At 37.3% G+C, this 26,923-nt stretch overlaps 1 protein-coding gene across 3 annotated transcripts in view; it reads left to right on the forward strand.

The window, feature by feature from the left end:
• The window catches only part of MIGA1 (mitoguardin 1), a 105,721-nt gene that overhangs the window by 7,065 nt on the left and 71,733 nt on the right, over positions 1 to 26,923 (forward strand). For all 3 annotated transcript variants that reach the window (XM_059135450.1, XM_059135451.1, XM_059135452.1), the window contains exons 3-7: positions 8,906 to 9,083; positions 11,059 to 11,195; positions 13,314 to 13,440; positions 17,517 to 17,650; positions 18,403 to 18,526. In XM_059135450.1, the coding sequence (XP_058991433.1) occupies positions 8,906 to 9,083; positions 11,059 to 11,195; positions 13,314 to 13,440; positions 17,517 to 17,650; positions 18,403 to 18,526 (700 nt within the window). The remainder of the gene's footprint in view (positions 1 to 8,905; positions 9,084 to 11,058; positions 11,196 to 13,313; positions 13,441 to 17,516; positions 17,651 to 18,402; positions 18,527 to 26,923) is intronic.

A 26,923-nucleotide genomic window follows, 5' to 3' on the forward strand; every position in this document is an offset into this window, starting at 1 on the left:
AAGGTTTTGTTTTTTTTTTTAAAGATTTTATTTATTTGATACAGAGAGATCACAAGTAGGCAGAGAGAGAGAGGGGGAAGAAGGCTCCCCACAGAGCAGAGAGCTGGATGTGGGGCTTGATCCCAGGACCCCGAGACCACGACCCAAGCCAAAGGTAGAGGCTAAACCTCTGAGCCACCCAGGCATCCCTGTCATGGAAAGATTTATTTTTTCATGAGATTATGATTGTAAACTTCAATAGGTCTTTTATGTAAAAATATATAAAGATATAAACAGAACTTGAATTTTAATAAAAGTGAATTGATTTTTATTGTATTTGAATTTATATTAGTAAAGAACATTATATGTCTGATGGAGCAGTTTTAATTTTTTATTTATATCTCATAGTAGTTCTCTAACTTTAGTGCCCTTGGATGTAGAACTGACAATTTAAGCAGCCATGATCACTTAGCTGTGACTGGGCCTTTATTAATAGATTATTTTTCCGTAATGGAGATCTTAATTTCTTATTTTACATTTACTCCTGCAATAAATACTAATCTTTACATTTGATCTAAGATTAGTATTTTTTTGATAATGAGGTCATGGTAGTTTATAAAAATATTGAAATTAAGAATATGTTCTGGGGCACCTGGGTGGCTCAGTGAGTTAAAGCCTCTGCCTTTGGCTCAGGTCATGATCCCAGGGTCCTGAGATTGAGCCCCGCATCGGGCTTTCTGCTCAGCAGGAAGCCTGCTTCTCTTCCTCTCTCTCTCTGCCTGCCTCTCTGCCTACATGTGATTTCTGGCTGTCAAATAAATAAATAAAATCTTAAAAAAAAAAAGATGTTCTTAATAGTGCTGTTTTTATTTTTAATTAAAGACATTTTCTAAGATTTTATTTTTAAGTAATCTCTACACCCAACCTGTGGCTTGAATTCACAACCCTGAGATCAGGAGTCCCATGCTCCAGTGACTGAGCCAGCCACGTGTCCCAATGATAGCGCTGTTTTTAGAATTTATTATTGAGTATTTAGAATCCAATTTCAGGGAGTGTCGTTTTTTTCCAAATCTCATGTGGTTGCTCTTAACACTGAAGGTATGGTTCCAGAGGGAAAAACAGAAATGTAAAGAAATAAAAATTTGTAGGGCTCCTGGGTGGCGTAGTTGGTTAGGCATTTGACTCTTGATTTTGGCTTGGGTTATAATCTCAGGGTGTTTAGATGCAAGTGTGGTCCAGCGCTGGGCTCCACACTTGGTATGGAGTCTGCTTGGGACTATCTTTCTCCTTCTGCCCCTCCTCCCATTCTTTCTTTTTCTTTTTCTCTCTCAAATAAATAAATCTTTTTTTTTTTTTAAGATTTTATTTATTTATTTGATAGAGATACAGCGAGAGTAGGAACATGAGCAGAGGAAGTGGGAGAGGGAGAAGCAGGCTTCCTGCCAAGCAGGGAGCCCGATGCGGGGCTCGATCCCAGGACCCTGGGATCATGACCCAAGCCAAAGGCAGACGCTTAACGACTGAGCCACCCAGGCGCCCCTCAAATAAATAAATCTTTAAAAAATTCGCTAATGCCTATAATAGACACATTGCTTAAGAGAATAATTCTTAAAGTTTGTGAAGGGAAACAATTTGAGGTGTTGTTGGAATGTTCTAATTTTTCTTGATAGTTTTGAAGGAATTTAAATGGACTTGGAGGAAAACTAGAGAATAGTTTTAAATTTTTTGTTAAATCATAGTCACTGAGGCCATATGCTAATGGCAAATAGAAGTAAGTCATTTCTGGTACTCCGGAAAATGAGCAATTTTTGTGTAGAACCCAGATGTTATTTTACAAATAGCCTTATTGAGGTATAATTGACACATATTACACTGTCCATATTTAAAGTATACAATTTAAGTTTTGACATACATGTGTATATTATACCTCTGAAAGTCTTGCCACAATCAGGATAATGAACACATCCATGATCTCCAGAAGTTTCTCATTCCCCTTCGTAATCTCTCCCTTTGCATTTTCCCTGTCCCCTGCCTCATTTTCCTCCAGGCAACCACTGATCTCCTTTTTATCACTATGGATTTGTTTGCATTTTCTGTTTTATATAAAATTATACAATATAAACTTTCTTCTCTCTTTTTTTTTCACTTAGTCTGAATTTGAAATATATATATATGTTGTGTATATCAGTAGTTAATTCTCTTTTATTACTGCATAGTATTCCATTGTATGGATATACCACAGTTTGTTCACGTGTTCAGCTATTGGTGGACATTGGGTTGTTTCCTGTTTTTACTTTTTAATTGTAAGTAAAGCTGCTAAGATCATTCCCATATAAGTCTTTGTATAGACATATACTTTCATTTCTCTTGGGAGTGGAATGACTGAATCATAAGATAGGGATATATTTAATTAAAAAAATTTTTTTAAACATTTTTATAAATTTTTATTTACTTGAGAAAGAGAGAGAGAGCGCAGAGAGGGGCAGAGAGGGAAAGAGAATCTGAAGCAGACTCTTGATTGAGGATGAAGCCTAAAATGGGGCTTGATTCCAAGACCACGAAATCACCATCAGAGCCCCAAACAAGAGACAGATGCTTAACCAACTGAGCCCCTCAGGCACCCTGGGATATATTTAATCTTTAAAGAAAATTCCAGACTTCTTCCAAAGTGGCCATATCATTGGGATTGCCAATCTTTTAATTTTAGCCATTCTAATAGAATAGTAGAATCTCATTGTGTGTTTTTTTTTTTTAAGATTATTTATTTATTTATTTGACAGAGAGATCACAAGTAGGCAGAGAGGACAGCAGAGAGAAAGAGGGAGAAGCAGGCCGATCAGAGAGCCTGATGTGGAGCTCGATCCAGGACCCTGAGATCATGACCTGAGCCGAAGGCAGAGACTTTAATCCACTGAGCAACCCAGGCGCCCCTCGTTGTGATTTTTATTTGATTTTCCCTAAGGACTAGTAATGTTGAACATGATTTCATATACTTATTTGCCACCTGTAAATTTTTGTTGATGTGTCTATTGAAAGCTTTTGCCCATTTTTAAATTGGGTTGTTTTCTTACTGAGTTTTGAGAATTCTTTATATATCCTGGATACAGTTCCTTTATCAGATAAATCAATTGCAACATTTTTTTTCTAGTCTGTAGATTGTCTTTTCAGTTTCTGGAAAGTGCCATTGGTTGATTGATTGATTGATAGATTTATAGATTTTATTTATTTATTTGACAGCAAGAGTGGGAACACAAGCAACAGGAGTGGGAGAGGGAGAAGCAGACTTTCCACTGAGCAGGGAGCCCACTGCAGGGCTGGATCCCAGGGTTCTGGGATCATGAACTGAGCCAAAGGCAGACATTTAACGACTGAGCCACCCAGGCACCCCTTTATTTATGTTTTTAAAGACTTACTTATTTTAGAGAAAGAGCTCATGTAAGCAGGAGAAGGGCAGAGGGAAGGAGGTGAAAGAATTTCAGACTCCCCACTGAGGACAGAACCCAATGCAGGCTTGAGCCCATGAATCAAGAGCCAGAGGCCTAAGTGACTGAGCCACCCAGGCGCCCCTAAGCAGTGCCTTTTAAAGAGCAGAAGTTTTTGATTCTGAAGTCCATTTGCTAACTTTTTTCTTTTTTTGTAATGAATCAGGTTCTCGGTGTTTTCTCTAAGAAATATTTGCCTAACCAAAAGTCACAGAGATTTTCTTTTATGCTTGCTTCTAGAACTTTTCTAGTTTTCGATTTTATGTTCTTAAGGGTTTTAGGTTTATGATCCGTGAGTGAATTATTGTATGTGGTGTGAAATTATACAGTACATAATCTTTGGAATTGGATTTTTTTCACTTAACATAATACATTTGAGATTCATTCACGTTGTTATATGTTTGAATATCATTTGTTGCTGAGTGTTCCATGGTATGGATGTACCACTTTATCCATTTACCTGTGGAGGGACATGTAGGTGGTTTGTGGGTCTTGGTGGATTTCTAGATTACATACATTTTCTGTGTTTTCTTCTCAAAATTTCTTTCTTGAATTTACTTTTGACAAAAATAGATTGACTCAATTTGTGCAGGTTTATTTCTGAATTCTATACTGTTGCATTGATCTGTATGTCTGTTGTTTCACCAATACCATACTGTTTTAATTATTGTAGCTTTACAGTTAAGTTTTGAAATTGGTAGAGCAAGTTCTCCAACTTTGTTCTTTTTCAGAGTTATTTTGGTTATTCCAGTTCCTTTGCCTTTCCTTAATTTTTTTTTTTTTTTTTTTTTAATAAGGAGCTACCAGTATCTACAAAAATTTTTGCTGTGTTTTGCCTGGGTGGCTCAGTAGGTTATGCATCTGCCTTTGGCTCAGGTCAGGTCCTGGGATAATGGAGCCTGCTTCAGGCTCCCTGCTCAGCAGGGAGTCTGCTTCTCCTCCTCCCTCTCCCCTCCCACCTGTTCATGCTTCCTCTCTCTCAAATAAATAAATAAAATCTTAAAATTTTTTTTGCTGGGCTTTTGACTAGGATTATATTGGGGTTTTTTTGTACATCAAATTGGAGAGAAACAACGTTTTATAATCCATGAACATGTTGTAGCTCTCCTTTTATTTTTATTGATTTCTTTCATCAATGTTTTGTTGTTAACTAGCACTGATTTTTATTTAGATTTATCTCTAAGTATTTTTTTTCTTTTACTTGGTGCTATTATCAATGCTGTTGCTTTTTAAATTTCAATGTCCAGTTGCTTATTGCTGTTACAGACTGGCCTATTTACCTATCAGTTCTAGGGAATTTGGGTAGATTTTGGGGGGTATTCCACACAGACAATCAAAATTTTATGCAAATACAGTTTTACTTCTTCCTTACCAATGTGTATTCCTTTTATTCTTTTTACTTGAATTCTTATATTGGCTTATACTTTTAACATGATGTTAGTTCTGGTAGCTTCAGTCATTCCTTGGCTGTGGCAGTGTAACTGTAATCTCTGCCTCCCTCTTCACAAGGCTTTCTCTTTTGTGTCTGTGTCCTTTAATCCCTTATAAAGACACTTATTTGATTTAGGACCCACCCTAAAACAGTGTGATGTCATCTTGATTCTTACCTTAGTTACATGGACAAAAACTTTATTTTTGACCTGCTCCGTTTCCGACCTGGGCCGGTTCACCCCTCCTTAGGCAACCTGGTGGTCCCCCGCTCCCGGGAGGTCACCATATTGATGCCGAACTTAGTGCGGACACCCGATCGGCATAGCGCACTACAGCCCAGAACTCCTGGGCTCAAGCGATCCTCCTGCCTCAGCCTCCCGAGTAGCTGGGACTACAGGCGCGCGCCACCGCGCCCGGCAACAAAAACTTTATTTTTAAATAAGATCATAACCAGATATTCAAAGTGAATGTGAATTTGGGGGGGGGCACTAAGTCACATACCTTCTAGTCCTAATTTGCTGAGTGTTTTTTTTTTTAATTTTTTAAAGATTTTATTTATTTATTTGACAGAGAAAGAGAGATCACAAGTAGGCAGAGAGGCAGAAAGAGAGGGGAAGCGGGCTCCCTGCTGAGCAGAGAGCCCAACTCGGGACTCGATCTCAGAACCCTGAGATCATGACCTGAGGTGAAGGCAGAGGCTTAACCCACTGAGCCACCCAGGTGCCCTGCTTAGTGTTTTAAAAATCATGAGTGGCTGTTGAATATTTTCAAATGTTCTTTTTAAATCTATTGAGATTATATTGTGGCTTTTCTTCTTGGTTTGTTATTATGGTAAGTTACATTAATTGATTTTTGAATGTTAAACCAGATTTGTATTCCTTGGACATACACTACTTATCTTATACAGTATTCATTTTACATACTGCTAGATTCAATGTGTTAATATTTTATGAAGGATTTTTTTTTTTTAAGATTTTATTTATTTACTTGAGAGAGAGACAGTGAGAGAGAGCATTAACGAGGAGAAGGTCAGAGAGAGAAGCAGACTCCCCATGGAGCTGGGAGCCTGATGCGGGACTCGATCCCAGGACTCCAGGATCATGACCTGAGCCGAAGGCAGTCGTCCAACCAACTGAGCCACCCAGGCGTCCCTTGGATTTTTTTTTTTAATCTGTCAACATTGTAGGTACTAGCCTATAATTTTTTTTGTAATGTCTTTGGATTTGATATTAATAGTAATGCTGGCTTCAAAAATGATTGGGAAAGATTCCCTCATTCAATGGAATTGATATTTCTTTCTTAAATATTTAGTAGAATTTGCCCTATCATTTGTTAAAAGACTTTATTTAACTACATATTCAAGTTTCTTCCGTACATATGTAATATTCATGCTATCTATTTCTTTCTGAGTGAATTTGGATAGTTTCTGTTTTTGAAGAAATTGGTTCATTTCATTTAAAATTGTTGAATTTGTGGACATAGAGTTGTTTAGTAGTCCTTTTCTTACCTGTAAGGCCTTTAAGTGATGATATCTTTTATTTCTGATTTTGGTAATATGTGTCTTTTCTCTCTCTCCCTCTCTCTTTAGTTTGTTTTTGGTCAGACTGGCTAGAGCTTTGTCAGTTTCATTGATCCCCCCCCTCCCTCCCCCGCCCCCATCCCCACCCCCAGAACCTACTGGCAGTGAACCTAGTGATTTTTTTTTTTTTAACATTTGATTTTATTGATTTGGTTTTCTATTTCATTGATTTCTGTTTAATCTTTATTCCTGTCTTCTGCTTGCTTTGGATTGAATTTGTTCTTTTTTCTAGTTTCTAAAGGCAGAAATTCAGATTATGGATTTGATACCTTTCTTCTTTAATATAAGCATTTAACAGTATAAATTTCCCTTGAAAGTTAAAGCTACATCCCACCGATTAAGTCTTTTGTTCTTTTTAAGGGATAGAGAAGGGTATTGAGGCAATTCATGCCCTTCCACAAAAACTCCTGTTTCCCTCCCCCAGTTCTGCACTATTAGGGAGACTCAGGACTCTAGTAGTCTTTCTATAAGTAGAGCCTGGTGGGATTCATGAAGATAAAATCTGCAAAAAGTATGCATTACTGCTATCTTTGCAGCATCCCCCCTACCCCCAGGGGCACTTTACAAACCTCTCTCACGAGTGCAGCTGTCTTTACCAATTTACCAGCCATACTAGCTGAACTCTTATTGATATCCTGCTGTGTTTTATCTCTGCATGCCAGAACTTATGTCCTATCTGTTCATACAGATCCCTGTGTTTCTTTAGTTTTAAGGCCAGTTGGTTGCCCTCTGACCTCAGCATTGTGATGGGTTCAAGAAAAAATGAGAACTTGCCATTTTTCTCCTTCTTTTAGTTTTGTGTTTGGAAGTGACACTGTCTCCAGTTCTCTACATCTCAAGACTATGGCTTTATTTATTTATTTTTTAAAAAGATTTTATTTATTTATTTATTTGACAGACAGAGACCACAAGTAGGCAGAGAGGCAGAGAGAGAGAGAGGAGGAAGCAGGCTCCCTGCTGAGCAGAAAGCCCGATGCGGGGCTCCATCCCAGTACCCTGGGATCATGACCTGAGCCGAAGGCAGAGGCTTTCACACATTGAGCCACCTATTTGCCCCAAGACTATGGCTTTATTTTATAGCTCTTGTATTTTAGGAGATTGATAGTGTCTGTCCCCCAAGACAAAGTTAATTAACTCTTGGTCTGATGTTAATACTTACTGTATACTTATATTACTGTATTTATCATACTATACTGTATCTGTGAATATATTTGTTTCTATTATTAGCATACTGCTTGAAGGAGGCAAGACCTGTGTCCTCTATACCTAGTGCTTCCTGATCATTGGAAGGCATTGATATTTGCTTATTGAAGAGAATTATAGTAAAATTTTCATAGTACAGTGTGGTACATTGTAAAATGCTGAGTAAATATTTGTTGAATAATTCATGCATAAAAGGGCTTATTCAGATAGCATTTAGAAATTGAGTTAATTTGAGGCTACTGGGTGGCTCATTCGGTTAAGCAACTGCCTTTGACTCAGGTCATGATCCTGGGGTCCTGGGATTGAGCCCTCTATTGGGCTACCTACTTTCAGGGAGTGTGGTTCTACCTTTCCATCCCACTCATGTTCCCTTTCACTCTCTCTCAGATAAATAAAATCTTTTAAAAAAAGCTGAGTTAATTCTTGGCTCCTGGGTGGCACAGTCAGTTAAGCATCTGACTCTTGGTCAGCTTGGTCATGATCTCAGGGTCGTGAGATCAAGCCCCACATCAAGCTCTGCATTCAGCACAGAATCTGGTTGAGATTCTCTCTCCCTCTGCCCCCTCCTGCTTATGTGTGTGCACTCTCTCTCCAAAATCAATCGATCAATCAATCTTAAAAAAAAAAAAGAAAAGAAATTGAGTTAACTCATGTTTGTCCACATTTCCAGATAGTTTAAGAAAAAATTGTTTTGTTTTAAAACTGAATTAGGGGTGTGTGGGTGGCTCAGTTGGTTAAGCATCTGACTCTTGATCTCAGCTCAGTTCTTGATTTCAGGGTTGTGAGTTCAAGCCCCACATTGGGCTCTACACTGGGCATGGAGCCTACTCAAAAAACAAAACCAAAACAAAGCAAAACTCTGAAATAATCATTCCTGTAATTTAAAATCTTGCAGTGATTCAGACATTTATTTGCATGAAAATTCTTTAGTTGTTCAACAAATTTTAATGAGGTTGAATTGTTTTGTATTCCTTTTGACTTTTATGGTAATATTGTTTACCTAAGAACTTCAGAAAGTAATAAATTAATACACTTTGCTTGTTTTTAAAATTCAAGTTGGGCTAGCTGTCATTTAAAGAGTGTGAAATAATATTCTCTTAGTAGTACTTAATAATATCCTCTCTAGTAGTACTTAGAGCTAGGTTAGCTTAAGAATAATTTTGTTCCTAAATATTTATTTTAAGTGAATAAATATAGGAAGCTTTTTTCAATCAACCTGCATCTTTTCCAGATAAAATTTTCACCAGTAGCAAAGAAGTTGTTTGTGGTAACTGCAGTGAGTGCTGTATCTGTAATTTTTCTGGCCCATCACTTTAAAAGAAGACGTGGAAAGAAGAAAGGAAAAGCATTACCATGGGAACCAGAGCACCTTGTACTTGAATACACTAAAAGAGCAGCATCAGACAAAGGTAGGTGGAGATAGCTGAAGTCTAAAAAAAGAAATTTTATGTATAAATCATAACTGGGGTGCAGTGATTTCTGTGTTTCAGTCTCCAAAATTCCTTTCCTTAATATTTAACTTACAGATAATACAGATTGATTTTAGAAAGATTAGAAAATACAGATAAGCAAACAAAAAATTAAAATCACCTGATATTCTTGTACCTAGAAGTAATGACTGATAATACTTTGGCATTTATCTATTCGTTTCTATTTGCATTTAAATATATTGAGACATAAAATTCTATATTATGTAGAAGTAAATGGTATACAGCGAAATTATGATTATACCTTTTGTAGCTTTCTTGTAAGAAAATTAGCAATATATAAGAATGTTTTTCTAGGTCCACAAATATATTTCTGTGCTATCATTTTTTTTTTTTTAAAGATTTTGTTAATTTATTTGACCAACAGATCACAAGCAGTCAGAGAGGCAGGCAGAGAGAGAGAAGGGAGGAAGCAGGCTCCCTGCTGAGCAGAGAGCCTGATGCGGGGCTTGATCCCAGGACCCTGGGATCATGACCTGAGCCGAAGGCAGAGGCTTTAACCCACTGAGCCACCCAGGCGCCCCTGTGCTATCATTTTTTTAAAAATATATTTTATTTATTTATTTGACAGACAGAGATTACAAGTAGGCAGAGAGTCAGGCAGAGAGAGAGGAAGGGAATCAGGCTCCCTGCTGAGCCGAGAGCCTGACACGGGCTCGATCCCAGGACCCTGGGATCATGACCTGAGCTGAAGGCAGAGGCTTTAACCCACTGAGCCACCCAGGCACCCCTGTGCTATCATTTTTAATATGCACTTAGTGTTAAATTTGAAAACACATACTCAATTTATTTAAGCAGTTCCCTGTTGTTCTCTTTAGAATGTTTTTCTTGCTTTGCATATATTTGTCTAATTATTTTCTTAGTATATAAGTAAAAGTAGAATTGCTGGTCTTTCAAAGATAGTTTTTGTTAGAGATGTAATACTTACTGCCAAATTGTATCAATAACAATAATTTCTTGAGCATGCTGAGTTTTTTATTTATTAAATTTTAAATTTTAATTTATTATTTAGAGTATTATATGCTTTTGTGATTAGTTTGTCCAGCAAATAATCAATGAATGACTGTTTTTGTGCCAAGCATAGTGAACATTGCAGTAATGATGGTTCTCACTTAATGAGATTATTAGATCTCGGATGTAGTGCTAAATTCTGTGTATTCACTTCATTATTTAACCTTCATAGCAATCCTAAGGATTAGGACTATATCCTGTGCTAGTGTTTAGACATAAAGAAAATTGAGATAAGGAAAGCTTACGTGACCTGCTCCGGGACATATAAGTCCAGGAATTGAAGAGTGTCTTAACTGTTGGATTAAGGTGAACAAAGACACAGTGTCTGCCATAGATGGATAGATAGGTGTTTAGGGGAGATAGAAGTATAAAAAACTGATTATAATGTAATGTGATATGGATATAGTTTAGATGTAAATTCAGGAAAGGAAGTGCTTATATTTTGTTAAATTTGTAACTTGAATGTTTATAGTTGCCAGTATTTTTTTAGAAAGATTTTATTTTTAATCAGTCTCAGCACCCAAAATGGAACTTGAACTCATAAACCCAAGATCAAGAGTTACACGTTCTACTGACTGAGCAAGCTAGGCACACTAGTTGACAGTATTTTTATAGTGATTACAATAGATTATTCAAATATTGCTCTAATTAATTAGTGAATATTTTATTCTTTACTTAGGAAGCAGAGTTTAGCAATGTTAAAAGCAATTGTGAAGAGATGTAGATTTTAATAATGGTATACATTTAATAATTACACAATTGAGTGAAATGAATTTTGAAATTAGAAGCTTTCTGAATGAATATAATATAAACTTTGAGATTTTACCTGAAATTTATCATTGGAGTTACTATTACTTCTAATATTATTGATATATTTGTTTGGTAGGTTCAAGTTGTTCCAGTAGTAGACAGAATTTGACCTTATCTTTAAGTTCCGCCAAAGACAAAGGATCTCAGTCTTGTAACTATGCTAATGGAGGACTTTTCAGTAAATACTCAGGTTCTGCACAGAGTTTAGCCTCTGTAAGTAATGAAAAAAATTATTATTTTATAGATTTGCTTTTTTGTCTTTTGTTACCTATTTGTTTAAATGTTATATAATTATAGATAGCCCTTGGTATGGAAAGAACCTTAAATCATCTGGTTGTGTCTGTTTCCTTTAAGCGAGTAAAATTTTCCTTTTGCTGAATAACAAGACATGGGTTCCAGCTTTCTTTGAGTAAGTGATGTGGACAAATGGGTCCTGTAGAATAGTGTTGATGTGGAAGAATTGCTTCAAAACTAGCTGTTCTACAAAAAGGCTGCAAAACTAGCTGTTCTGCAAAAAAGCTGTTCTGCAAAACAGCCAACCTTTGTACTAGGTCACAAAATAATGAGCCTGGGTAGGTAAAAGTGTGTGGCTTGCTGGAGCCAAGTGTGGAGTTCCTCACCTTATTCTTTTGAGCATTAATGTAGTATTGAATGAGGAATAAAGTTAGTATTTGTTGAAGTTTAATATAGTAGAAATGTATTAAATAGGTAGGATATATATTTGCTACTAAATAAAGAATAGGCAAAAAATGTATAGTGATAAATGTGTTCCTGATCCTCTTGGTTATCCTTAGAGATAAGCAACATTGGTAATTTCCAATAAATATTAGTAATATATGGTAACATATATACTTCTGAGAGCATATGCCTCTACCATCATGTATATTCATTATTTTAAATAGTTTATTGAGGACCATGTTCTGTACCTTGCTTCTATATTTTGTTGGAATATATAGCTGTCCATTCTTAAGTGCCTAAAAATATACTAAATTTTTAAAGGCTATTCTGTGGTAGGAACATCTAGATCAAAGGCATGTAGGCTTTCATTTCCTCTTTAAAACTTAACAGGGTATTGAATTATATGTCCATTCTATAATCTGAACTTACTCTGTGTCAGAGAAGTGCCTCTGTTTTGAAATTTTTCAACTGAAAGTTGAAGCTGTGCTTTTTAACTACTAAATAGAGAAAGGGAGTTTCATGATAAATATATGAGTAGAAAGTCATTAGAATCACTTTACTGTACTGGCCTCACCTGACCTCATCATTCCACTGCCAAGGTTATGAAGCCAGATTTCTGCCTTTTGCTGAGTGCCCAAACAAGGCAACAGATTTGGAAAGGAAGGGGACAGGGTCCACAAAACTTGGTAATTGGATATGAGAGGTGTGGGAAGAGAAGTTAAAGACAACTATCTGTTTTCTGGTTTGGGAAATTTGGGGGATGGAAGTATTGTTAGTGAATCTGAGAGGAGGGAAAGATTTGTTTTGGAAAGTTACAGAGCTCCTTTTTCATATAGTCCATTGAAGATGCCAGCAGAAAAGCTGAGTAGAATCACCAAATATTTCCACCAGATGGGAATGCAGGCTAAATTTCTTTATTTTTATTATTTTTTAAAAGATATATTTATTTGCTTTGAGAGAGAGAGAGAGTGTGTGAGTTCCCACAAGTGGTGAGAGCGGAAGACAGAATCCCAAGCAGACATCCTGCTGAGCACGGAGCCCATCCCTGGGCTTGATCTCATTACTCAGGAGATTATGTCCTGAGCTGAAATCATGAGTTGGACATTTAACTGACCAAGCCACCTAAGAGCTTCTAGATTTATTTAAAAAGGACAGGACTGGAAGTAGAGACTAGGTAGTCATTTGCATAGAGGAGACTGAAATGATTGGCTCAGTGCACCTTGCTAGAGAAGGGAAGATGATAGAGGCTCTTCAGTTGTAGTTATTGTTTAGCAGAGAATCAGCATTGTTAATAAATTTTGAAAAGGAAATAAGCTAGTTACCTCAAACCAAAGTAGGTGTGGATAAAATTTATAAGGAAATACTTAGTAAAACAGTAAACTACAAAAGTAACTGCTTGATTTTTTTTTTTATGGAAAATAACTGATTTTTGTTTGAAATACTCTGCATTTTTCAGCAAACAAAAGCTTAAAATACTTAGGGTCTTATGACTCCTAATTGAATATAATGAGAACTGTTTCTTCAGGTCGGAATTACTTGGGTTGTTTCACCAGGAATAGGATTTATATAAACAATTTGTAAATATAAATGATTGCAAAATGTTTTCACAAAAGAGATTTTGCAGTAACTTCTTTCTGTTGATCTTAATTTTAGGTCCAGAGTGTCAATTCTTGTCATAGCTGTGCTTGCGGCAATTCTAACTCCTGGGACAAAGCAGATGAAGACGATATTAAGCTTGTTAATATTCCTGTGACCACTCCTGAGAACTTATACTTGATGGGTAGGAATAACATAATAAAGTTTTAAGATATACTCATAGTTAATATGAAACTAAAAAATGATGAATTATTTTAAGAGAAGCAACATAATTTTAAAATGTTCTTATATCTGTTAAATCTAGTATACATAAAATAACCTGTTGTATTAGTTTCTGGAGGATGCTCTAACAAATTACCACAAACTCGGTAATTTAAACAGCAGAAATGTATTCTCTCAGAGTTTTGGAGGCCAGAAGACCAAATCATTATCACTGGGCTGGAATCAAGGTATCATTAGAGTATACCTCTGGAGGCTTAGGGGAGTATCTGTTATTTGCTCTTCCCAGCTTTTGATGGCTTCTGGCTTGTGCCCTTCCATCATCATCTCCTCTCTGTGTACCAAATCTCCCTCTCCCTCTTACTTTCATGATTGGATTTAGGGTCCACCAAATAGTCTAGGATAGTCTCCCCATGTTAAATCCCTTAATTTAATCATTTCTTCAAAGAACCCTTTTCTTTGTAAGGTAATGTTTACAGTTCCAAGACTAAGAGCTGACATCTTTGGGTGGCCATTATTCATTATGTTACACTCATCTAAGGGTAGTAATTGAGAAAAATACACAGCCAAGAATATTATATCCAGCTAGACTGTCATTGAAAATAGGAGAGATAAAAGGCTTCCAGGACAAGCAGAAACTAAAAGAATTCGTGATCACCAAACCAGCCCTACAAGAAATATTGACAGGAGTCCTCGAATCAAAGAGAGAGCCTGAAAGTAACAAAGACTAGAAAGGAACAAAGACAATATACAGTAACAGTCACCTTTTAGGCAATACAATGGCATTAAATTCATATCTTTCAATAGTTAGCCTGAATGTAGATGGGCTACATGCCCCAATCAAAAGACACAGGATATCAGATTGGATAAAAAAAACAAGACCCATCAATTTGCTGTCTCTGCAAGAGACTCACTTTAGACCCCAAGACATCTCCAGATTTAAAGTGAGAGGGTTGAAAACCATTTATCATGCCAATGGACATCAAAAGAAAGCTGGGATGGCAATCCTTGTATCAGACAAATTAGATTTTAAAACAAAGACTATAATAAGAGGTGAGGAAGAACAGTACATCATACTTAAAGGTCTGTCCAACAGACACATGAAAAAGTGCTCAACATCCCTTGGCATCAGGGAAATACAAATCAAAACCACAACGATATACCACCTCACATCATTCAGAATGGCTAAAATTAAAAAGTCAGGAAGCAACAGATGTTGGCAAGGATGCAGAGAAAGGGGAACCCTCCTGCACTGTTGGTGGGAATGCAAGCTGGTGCAGGCACTCTGGAAAACAGTATGGAGGTTCCTCAGAAAATTGAAAATAGAGCTACTCTACAACCCAGCAATTGCAATACTGGGTATTTATCCCAAAGATGCAAATGTAGTGATCCAAAGGGCATGTTCACCCTGATATTTATAGCATCAATGTCCACAATAGCCAAACTATGGAAAGGGCCTTGACCGTCCATTGGCAGGTAAATGAATAAAGAAGCTCTGGTATATATTTACGATGGAATATTATGTAGCCATCATAAAAAGAAATCTTGTCATTTGCAATGACGTGGATGGAACTGGAGGGTATTACGCTAAGCAAAATAAGTCAATCAGAGAAAACAATTATCATATGATCACGCTAATACGAGGAATTTGAGAAACAAGACAGAGGATCCTGGGGGAAGAGAGGTAAAAATGAAATAGGATGAAACCAGGAAGAGAGACAAACTATAAGAGACTCTTAATCTCAGTAAGCAAACTGAGGGCTGCTGGAGTAGAGAGGGATGGGAGGGATAGGGTGGCTGGGTGATGGACATTGGAGAGGATATGTGCTATGGTGAGTGCTGTGAATTGTGTAAGACTGGTGAGTCACAGACCTGTACCCCTGAAACAAATAATACATTATATGTTAATAAAAAAATGTGTTACACTCTTCTAACCTGATTTGTTGATATTTTTTAAAAGATATACTTTTTTATTTTATTTATTTACTTTTTAAAGACTTTATTTATTTATTTGAAACAGAGAGATAGCAAGAAAGAGCATGAGCAGGGAGGAGAGGCTCAATCTCAGGACTCAGTGATCATGACCTGAGCAGAAGGCAGACTTGGCTGACCTGGCCCTACTTATTTTTTTTTTTTTTTAAAGATTTATTTATTTGACAGAGAGAAATCACAAGTAGACATGCAGGCAGAGAGAGAGAGGGAAGCAGGCTCCCCGCCGAGCAGAGAGCCCGATGTGGGACTCGATCCCAGGACCCTGAGATCATGACCCGAGCCGAAGGCAGCGGCTTAACCCACTGAGCCACCCAGGTGCCCCGGTCCTACTTATTTATTTGAGAGAGAGAGAGAAGGTAGGGGGAGGGGTAAGGGAGAGGGAGAGAGAATCTCAACCAGACTCCAAGCTGAGCGCAGAGCCTGATCCAGGGCTTGATCTCATGACCCTAAGGTCATGACCTAAGCCGAATCCAACAGACTGAGCCACCCAGGTGGCCCTATTTATTTTTATTTTAAGTGCCCAACATGGGGCTTGAACTCAAGACCCTGAAATGAAGTGTTGAATGCTTTACCAAATGAGCCATCCTAAGTTAAGCCAAGCCTAAGTTAAGTAGCCTTTGAAGATATTTTTTTCTGGGGGGCCTGAGTGGCTCGGTCGGTTGGGCGACTGGCTTCAGCTCAGGTCGTGATCCTGGAGTCCCAGGATCGAGTCCCTGCATTGGGCTCCCTGCTTGGCGGGGAGTTTGCTTCTCCCTCTATCCTTCCCCCTCACACTCTCTCTCCCTCTCAAATAAATAAAATCTTTAAAAAAAAAAAAGAAAAAAATTTTTTTTTGAATGTCTAGAAAAATTGAAATTTTGAAATATTTTGGTTTTGTTTGAACTACAGTATTATCTTGGTAAGGGTTTTTTTTTTTTTTTTTTTTTTTTAACTTGGAGAAAAAGAAGCACATATTCACCTTTTTTCCCCCCATAAAAGCTGTCTAGCTGAGGGGATATGGAATTTCTAGTTGGACTGTACTGTTTCATGGGTTTTCCTGCAGTCTTGTAGATTTTTAACTGACTCAGCAATTTATCCATCCAAATCTACAAGTGTGTATCATGTAGTTTAAGAAACCTTTTGTTGGGAAAAAAAGATGGAAAAACCTCTCTAGGGGGTGCCTGGGTGGCTGAGTCAGTAAAGCATCTGCCTTTGGCTCAGGTTGTGATCCCAGGGTCCTGGGATCAAGCCCCACATGGGGCTCCTTGCTCAGCAGGGAATCTGCTTCTCTTTCTCTCTCTCCCTCCTTCTTGCTCATGCTCTCTCTGTCAAGTAAATAAAGAAAGCAAGAAAAAAAACCTTTATTCTAGACTTAGTATGGTATTTCCTCTCAGCTTACTCTCTCCTTCTGACAACCTCTTATAAATCTGATAGCTTTTTATCAACTAGTTTCTTCTATTTACCTGTCTTTTTAATTTAAGGGGATATATTGAAAGATAGTTGTGTGAATATAAAAATTAGCCTTTGTTGGACTTTTGATGAATTCATGGTACTGTTCTAGAAAAATCCAAAGCATGATAGAAATTTGAGTTACAGTTTAAAAAAAAGGTGGGGGGTGCCTGGGTGGCTCAGTCGTTAAGTGTCTGCCTTCGGCTCAGGTCATGATCCCAGAGTTCTAGGATCGACCCCCACATCAGGCTCCTTGCTCAGCGAGAAGCCTGCTTCTCCCTTTCCCACTCTCTGCTGCTTGTGTTTCCTCTCTTGCTCTCTCTCTGTCAAATAAATAATTAAAATCTTTAAAAGAAATTACACTTCTTCAAGAAAAAATTTAAAAGAAAACATATTGGTCATTTCTCTCTGATTTTTGGTTGAGTAGTACTATAGACCTAGAGTATATTGGGAAATTAAAATTCTGTTAAGGAATGAGGTGAACATGACATTATTCTTTAGTGCCAAAATTATATTCAGACTGCACCATTGTTGATACAATATGAAAAAGACTTTGGCTCCAAATAATTTTATTTTGGCATTTTTTTTCTTGTTTACAACTGTTCTGTTCTTAATTCATAGGTATGGAATTGTTTGAAGAGGCATTGCGTCGATGGGAGCAAGCTCTCACCTTTCGAAATAGACAGGCTGAAGATGAAGCCTGTAGTTCCATTAAATTGGGTGCAGGAGATGCCATTGCCGAAGAAAGTGTAGATGTAAGGGTGATATATCTGAGAGTGGCTTTCATAGTATTGGAAGAATTAAACAATGTTTAATGTTGACTCAGTGTACTTGCTTTCTGTGGCATTTAATAGAACTGGAATTTTTTTTTTTTTTTGGTCTCCTTGGGATAATGTGGGTATATCTCATATTGGGCCTTTTCTGTTCAGTTAATTATTAAATCCCAAATTTGCAATTCATGATCAAGTTCCCTGATTTTCCAAGAATATAGAGGATTAAGCCAATATCATTTCTAAAGGGATTTTTAAAAAGTTTCCTTTATACTTTATGTTTAATTAAGTGCCATTATATCCATAAAAGTTACATGGAGTTAGAGCTGGACTGGTACTTAATGATCATCTCAGCCAGTGATTCTCAAATTTGAGCATGCATCAGAATCATCTGAAAGTCTTGTCAAAACAGACTTTGGTTTCTAATTCAGGGGCGGGTAGGTCTTGAGAATTTGGGTTTCTAGCAACGACTTTGATGATACTGATGTTGCTGGTCATTGATCTTACTTTGAGAACCCCGATCCAGTTTCACCATTAAAATTAGAGGTAGAGAAGATGAATCCCTGAGAACTGAGGTGACCTGGCCAAAAGCCCAGCTAGAACCCAGTGCTGTCACCACCAAACAGTTGCTCCTCTTATCCCACACTTTCTCTGCCTTTCATTTGAGAGTGGAAGGTGTTGAGGATTTTAACATTAGACTCTAATATTTGCTGTGTGTACTTTTTCTCTCCTTGTAGGATATTATTAGTACTGAATTTATCCATAAACTTGAAGCTCTGCTGCAAAGAGCATATCGTCTTCAAGAGGAGTTTGAAGCTACTCTGGGGGCATCTGATTCTAATTCCCTTGTTAATGATATCGGTAAGACGGGTATTTATATGGTTTTTATGAAATGTGAATTTTTTCTTTTAAATTCTTGGAATCATTTGCTTAAGTATATTAATATGGTTGCATTTATTTTTAGAAAATAGTCAAGAGAAAAAAGTTCTATCATAACTACTGGGTTTTATCTTTCAATTTTATTCTTCTAGCAAGAACTTAATGCCCTTAAGATATAATGTCAAATGCTTACCATAGGTAGGATTCTATTTTTGTTTTATCTATCTATTTATTTATTTATTGTATCTTTGTTTTAAGATTACATTCTGATTGAAAGAATGCCAGTCCAAGTGCTGGAGAGAGGAAGAAAATAAATAATAATATAAAAATAGGACAGAGGCACACCTCAAAAATGTACATGCAGCCCATGGCATACATTTATTTTTTTTATTTTTTAAAGATTTTATTTATTTATTTGACAGACAGAGATCAAAAGTAGGCAGAGAGGCAGGCAGAGAGAGAGAGAGAGAGAGAGGGAAGCAGGCTTCCTGCGGAGCAGGGAGCCCGATGCGGGGCTCGATCCCAGGACCCTGAGATCATGACCCGAGCCGAAGGCAGCAGCGGCCCAAACCACTGAGCCACCCAGGCGCCCCAGCATTTAAAATATTTTAAGTAATTCTGTTTCTTGGACCCCATTGTAACTGCAGGCTTGATTTTCACATCAGTAGTCAGGACATGCATTATTATATACCATTACTCATATTTCCTATTTTAAAGAGAAAAGAACTTTTAAAGAGAAAAGACTTAAGTGACCTCTTCAAAGGAATGAATGTTTTGAATTGCTTTCTTGAATTCTGAAAATGTTCCAAAGAATGAAGACAAAAGTACATTGCATCTCTTTTTGGTAAAAATAATTTTTTTTAAGTTTGTGGAGAATTGTTATTATAAGGAATAAAAATAGTTAAGGAGTGTTAAAAGTTCTTCAATTTTTTTTCTGAGCATACTATATTAAAAGTGGCTACATTTTGAAATGCTTATGTATATATGTATTTTGAATTTAGGTAAAAGATTTCTTTTTTATTAGAGTTAATAATTTACTGTTTAGGGTGCCTGGCTGGCTTAGTTGGAGGACGTGTGACTTTTTATCTTGGGTTGTGAGTTTGAGCCCCACGTTGGGTATAGAGATTACTAAAAAAAAACAACTTAAAAAGAAAAGAATTATTGTTTATATGTCACAGGGTTATATGAAGCCTCTTTGTATTATTTTGCTCCTTGCTTTTTCATACTATACTGTCACCAAAATTATTCATTAGGCTTGAGTATTTTTTAATGGTTTCTCTGTGCTTATCATAGGCATAATGTTTTGACATGTGGAGTTTATAGGCCAGAAAAAAAGTAGACCATATTCATGTCAACAAATAGAATTTGTCAAAGCCTTCTCTTTTTTTTTTTTTTTTTTTAAGATTTTATTTATTTATTTGACAGAGAGAAATCACAAGTAGATAGAGAGGCAGGCAGAGAGAGAGAGAGAGAGAAGCAGGCTCCCCGCTGAGCAGAGAGCCCGATGCGGGACTCGATCCCAGGACCCTGAGATCATGACCTGAGCCGAAGGCAGCGGCTTAACCCACTGAGCCACCCAGGCGCCCCAAAGCCTTCTCTTTATAGTTTCTTTCTATACAGTGTCTTTTATAACTTACTATAATGACATTTAGAAAGGACAGAGAGAAGGAACTTTAAAAGAATTCAAGTGTAACAATGGAATGGAACAACTGGAAAAGATAAGAAAGTAAAGTGGCAAGGAAAACTACAGAGAAAAAGGAGTAGGAAAAAATTATAAGGAGAGAGGAAAAGGACCCCAAGACTTAATGTCTTATTTTAGGAATGGAGGCTTTGCCCTCACTGTTCTAATTGTCTATCTGCAGCTTCTTTCCAGCCTCATGGTAAGGATCATATAGGTGTGTAGTTCTTGCATTTGTTACTCTTATGTATCTCAGATTTGGCTCTGTTTAGCATGCCCAAAGTTTCTTTTTTCTACTGACCATAAAGGTTGGCAAAGTCCATATCTGACTTTTTTTAGGTTATCAGGTTATAAAGATTTCTTAGGTGCTGCCCCAGATGGTCTGCTTTGCGTTCACATTGCTTCTGGACAGGAAATCGCCAGGCAGATGATTTAATTTCTGGAGCATTCAAGTTGTTTCTGAATAAATTGTTGTTAATTAGAACTCTAAATGGATAGGATTTCTAGAGTGGAGCCCATAATCAGTCCATAAATTTGGTTAACGTAGGTTAGTAATAAGTTCCCAACCTAAGCCCTGTCTTAACCTGAGCTGTCAATGGCTTCTAAGCTGACTGGCTTTTCCCTGCAGTGCCTTGACCTCTTATTGCCCTGGGAATTCCAGTTGACATGAAGCTGTTATATTTTGTTCCTTCTCGGGAGTTCTTTGGAAATTGTTTTCTTATTTCAAGTTATCTCTTAATTCATTTTTGAGCTTCTGGGCTGGAACAAATCTATGGTCAAGATTTTGGTAGGAGAGTACCTCTGTTACATCTGTTAGTTGGTATTGATCAAAATTGCTTAGAAGTAAGCTAACTCTCCTCATTCTCTAAATCCAAATTTATTTTACACATTTAATTTATATTATTCGGAGGCAAGTTAAAGCTAGTAGTCATAAATAAAGATGTTAACTTTAGAGGGACTTGAGTGAATTTAAACCAAATACTGATCTGATTTCAGTGAATACTTCACTGTTTTGGAATTTGATTTGTCTTATTTGATGAAATTAAATTTTTTTTTCTTAAGAATTTGATAGGTTTTCAAGGTTGGAAGATTTCTCAGCAGTCATCTAATTTATCTCCTTTCCCCTTTGCCCTGTACTTAATAACTTGCCATTGCTTGCATAACCTTGCATGTTACCATGTGCCAAGCCCTTTGCTGAGCACTTACATAACACTGTAGTTTCTTCTCTCCCTCAGGTACTACACTGAGTGAATATTATCTTACTTAATCTTCACAACAACTTTTATAAGATAAATATAATTATCATCCTCATTTTTCAAATGGGGAAAGAAGAAAGGAGATAGTAACTTCCCTAGGGTTGCATGTCTATCAAATGACAGAACCCAGATTTGGACTGAGGCAGGCTAACCAGAGTTCATATTCTGAACCACCATGCTATTCCCTCACCCTTTGTATGACAGATTCCTTCTTTGAATGGGATGATTGACTGTGAACTCTGTGAGTAGAGTATACCTACTGGCAAAGTTCCCTTTAGGAGATGTAATCTTGGAGCAGGTACAAGAGTTACACAACTGGACTGTGTGGAAACCTCACAGCTGCCAAAGTAAGGGAATATTTCTTGTGGTAGTATTTATTTATTGAAAAGATTTTATTGATTTGAGAGAGAGAGAGTGGGCATGCATATGCATGCATAGGATGGGGGAAGGGCAGAGGGGAAGGGAGAAGAAGAGAAAAGAATCCCAAGTAGACTCTGTGTTAAGTGAGGAGCCCAATATGGGGCATGATCTGATGACCCTGAGATCATGACCTGAGATGAAACCAAGAGTTGGACTTTTAACTGACTGAGCCACTCAGGCATCCCTATGGTGATTTATTTAATGTGGCTCTTCCTTTCCTTAAAAAAATTTTCCTTCTTCCATATGTGTTTGGGGATCTGAGATTAACTTTTGCATCTTTCCTCCTTTCTCAGGCCCTCTACGCACTCTAGACGTATTTTGCTCATTTTGTAGAAGGAGGTTATCAAGGTTTAATCCAAGGTCAAAAGAAGAGAGCTACTATTCCTACCTGAGGGAAATAGTGCCAGCTGAATTTAAAATTTCTATTTATTTAGTTCGTAATCTTTACACCCAGTGTGGGTTTTGACCTCATGACCCTGAGATCAAGAAAAGCACGCTCTTCCAGCTGAGCCAGTCAGGGGCCCCAGTACCAGCTGAATTTAATGTAGTGCTTTAATGATTACTCTAATGGATTACCTTTTGGCCTATACCTCCATAACAACTGAAAGCACAGAGTCCAGATTCACACTACCTGAGTTCAAATCCTTCACCATTTATTAGCTATCTGATTATATAACTTGTCTAAACCTCAGCTTCCTTATCTGAGAAATGGGCATATAATACCTATTTTCAAAATAATTATAAGGATTAAATGAAGTAATACATATAGTGTGCTAGGTACAGGGTAACTGTTTATTAGCTTGGAATTTGGAACTTCTCTGGGACACTCAGGAAAGCTGTTAGTTTTTGTTTTTTGTTTTTTGTTTTGTTTTGTTTTTGTTGTTTTTGTTATTTTTACCTTGCTCCTATATTGGCTAATTTTGAGATATTCTTTATCTGGCAGTACCTGGCAGGTTCAGTCAGTAGGTTGTGTGACTCTTGATCTCAGGGTTGTGAGTTCAAGCCCCATGTTGGGTGTGGAGATGACTTAAAAATAAAATCTTTAAAAAAATTTAAAAAATTAAAACATAATTTCTTGTCCACTGATACCATTTTCATGTTTTCCAGTGATGCTATAAATTTTTCCATTAATATTTTTTTCTGTCATTTTCAATGGGCCTTTGGGAAGAAGAAGTAAATGCCTGTGCTCTGCTACCTTGAAATAGAAATTCTGGACATTATAATCACAGAGCCCAAGGACCACATTAGCTTTTCTACCATTAAGCTTTATCTTCCCTCATTTATTCTTGTGCAGTTGTTGTTTTGGACCCAAGTTTTAGATGTTTTATCTATTATTCTTACTAAATTGTCATTTGAGCCATCGTTCTGAATTATTGAGATCATTTAGATTTTGATTTGATATACCTTTCAGCTATCAGTCTCTAGTTTGGTCAGTCTGGTCTAGTTGATCATCAGTGCTCTCATTGAAACCATTAACAAAAAATATTTTTAAAAAAGCTTGTTAGCCTCTACTCACAATACTTTTAAAAAATATATATATTTAATTTATTATTTGAGAGCAGAGAGCACAAGCAGGGGGAGCGGCAGGCAGAGGGAGAAGCAAACTCCCCTTGAGAAGGGAGCCCAATGTGGGACTCAGTCCCAGCATCCTGGAATCACCACCTGAGCGAAGGCCGATGCCTAACTGACTGAGCCACAGAGACATCCCTACTCGGGACACTTCTGAAACCAAGTGTGTGTTTCTCATATCAAGCAATTCTGCAATTCTCTTTAGACACCAAATGGATGTCCTACAGTTTAATTCAGTTCTGACACTAACTTCCCAGAGTTTACACAGACCCCACAGATGAAGGACTCTGCCTTACAAGATTACCCTCCACTCACATGCCAATTACAAATCCAGGTTTCCCATACTTTTTTTTTTTTTTTTTTTTAAGATTTTATTTACTTGACAGAGAGATCACAAGTAGGCAGAGAGAGAGGAGGAAGCAGGCTCCCCGCTGAGCAGAGAGCCCAATGCCGGGCTTGATCCCAGGACCCTGAGATCATGACCTGAGGTGAGAGCAGAGGCTTTAACCCACTGAGCCATCCAGGTGCCCCCAGGTTTCCCATACTTCTGATCAACCACCAGTAAATCAGGAGTTCCACAGCTCCCTCCTTAAGTTCAACAATTTCTAGATCAGCTCACAGAACTTAGGGAAGCACTTTGCTGCCTATCACCAGTTTATTATAAAAGGTATTAACTCAGGAACAATCAAATGGAAGAGATGCATAGGACAAGGTATGGGGAATAGGCATAGGGCTTTTATGCCCTCTCCAGGTACATGAGCCTCCCAACACTTTGATGTGTTCTCTAACCTGGCAGCACTCTGAGCCCTAGTTTAGGATTTTTATGGAGACTCCATTAATGGAGGCAGGATTGATTAAATCATTGACCATTGGTGATTAATGTCCTCCTTGGGTCTTTTCCTGTCAGGAATTGAATTTGGAGCTGAAAGTTCCAGCCTTCTAGTCTTATGGTTGGTCCCTTGGCAACCATCCCCCACCTCCAGAAGTCACTCATTAGCATAAATTCTGGTTGTGAAAGGAGCTTATTATGAATAACAAAGACATTCCCCTCACCTCCATCATTTAGGAAATTCTAGGAGTTTTAGGAGCTCTATGCCAGGAATTGGGATTGAATATATATATATTATCATGTCCCAACATCACATCTTAAAGTGGGCAAAGCCAGAGTCAGAGATATGAGGTATAATATTTTCAAGTTGCCTTATGTCACTAAGAAATAAATTCAACTGATTCAACTTTCAAATTTTTTCATCTTGATCATAAAAAGATCATGGGATACTTATTTATATATCATGTCAAAATGAGTGTATATTTATATACTTAACCATTAATTTAGGAAAATGTAATTTTTTTTCAAGAGATTAATATGGGGACACCTGGGTGGCTCAGTTGGTTAAGCATCTGACTTAATTTGGCTCAGGTCATGATCTCGGGTTGTGAGATTGAGCCTGCTTAAAATTCTCTCTTTCCCTCTCCCTGTGCCCTTCCTCCTACTCCCCTTCCAAAAAAAAAAAAAAAAAGGCTAATATCACTTTACATTTTGGGGGAAGTATTGTTGATACTGAGCTATATCATAGGTGAGTATTTGCCATTAAGTCTTTATATCTGGTTTTATATCTATAAATCATCTTAGTTTTAGAAGTCACACGTGTCAGGTTTTATTGACTACATAGAACCTCAGCAAAACTTACTTCACTAATTTAGAGTTCAAAAAAATAGACAAGGATTCTATTTAATTTTAAATCTGCACTACCTATAGTAGTCTCCCAATAACACTGTGGCCAAGTTTATGAGGACAGTTTAAATTCTCCTCAACGTGATTCTTTTAGTATGTTTGGCATTTCTCTTTTTAGGTAGTAGTGTGTTAATTAAAACTAAATTAAATCCATTCTCTTTTTTAAAAATAGCAGATCTAAAAACTTTTGAGTTGTTGGTATTATGAGTATAGTTTCATATACTATATGAAAAACATATAGTATAATTCTAGCACTGGATTATGGTAATGGTTCCACAACTCTTTACGTTTACTCAAATTCATTGATTTGTACATTTATTTATCTATTTAAAGATTTTATTTGGGGGGGAGAGAGAGAGAGAGAAAGAGCATGATCAGGGGGAAGGGCAGAGGGACAAGCAGACTCCCCACTGAGGGTGGAGCCTTATCCCAGGACCCTGAGATTATGACCTAAGCCAAAGTCAGATGCTTAATTGACTAAGCCATCGGGTGCCCCTGAATTTTACATTTAAAAAGGGGGAGATTTATGGTATGTAAATTATACTTCAGTAAAGCTGTTAAAAATATAGTATGGTTATTTTCAAGCTAATTTTGAGTAAGTTTTCAGGAATTTGAATTAGTGTAAAACGTCCCTTTATACTAAAAATTTTAAATAATACAAATCCCAAAAACTAAAAATTGCATCAAGAATCACTTAGTTTCAAAGCTTTGGGCCTGGTGAATGTGTGGGTGGTAACTGGTAACTAGAAATACTAAGTATCCTTTTATTTTTTTTTTAAAGATTTTATTTATTTATTTGACAGAGAGAAATTACAAGTACACTGAGAGGCAGGCAGAGAGAGAGAGAAGGAAGCAGGCTCCCTGCTGAGCAGAGAGCCCGATGCGGGACTCGATCCCAGGACCCTGAGATCATGACCTGAGCCGAAGGCAGTGGCTTAACCCACTGAGCCACCCAGGTGCCCCCTAAGTATCCTTTTTAAATGTCCTGTGAACCATACTGTGGTTTATAGGCACAGAAACTTCTGCAAGTGGTTTTAGTGATTCTGCTGTTACTTTTACTTCTGTGTTACGTTTAGAGTCCTTTTTATATTTTGTAATACTGTCATCCAAGTGGTCATTAAATTAAATTTTTAAAAGCACTGAAAAGATCAAATAACTGCTGATATTCTTGCTGTTAATTTAGTACTGAGCATGTTGGAAATATTGGCACTAGCAGAATTAAAGCAAGACCACTTTTATTTTAAAAATTAGAAACTTCTGGTAACCTGGCTAAAGTCACAACCATTGAGGTGCTTGGGTGGCTCAGTTGATTAAGTGTCCTACTCTTTTTTTTTTTAATTAATTAATTAATTTTTTTAAAAGATTTTTTATTTTATTTATTTATTTATTTTTTAATTTATTTGACAGAACACAAGTAGGCAGAGAGGCAGGCAGAGAGAGAGGAGGAAGCAGGCTCCCTGCTGAGCAGAGAGCCCAATGCGGGACTCGATCCCAGGACCCTGAGATCATGACCTGAGCCGAAGGCAGCGGCTTATCCCACTGAGCCACCCAGGAGCCCAAGTGTCCTACTCTTGGTTTTGGTTCAGGTCATAATCTCAGGGTCATGGGGTCAAGCCCACACTGGGCTTTGTGCTCAGCCCGGAGTTCACTTGAGATTCTCTCTTCCTCTCCCTTTGCCCCTCCCCCTGCTTTCTCTCTCTCTGAAATAAATAAATAAATAC

This window comes from Mustela lutreola, chromosome 10, assembly GCF_030435805.1.
Source record: "Mustela lutreola isolate mMusLut2 chromosome 10, mMusLut2.pri, whole genome shotgun sequence".
In the NCBI taxonomy this organism is placed as follows: domain Eukaryota; kingdom Metazoa; phylum Chordata; class Mammalia; order Carnivora; family Mustelidae; genus Mustela; species Mustela lutreola.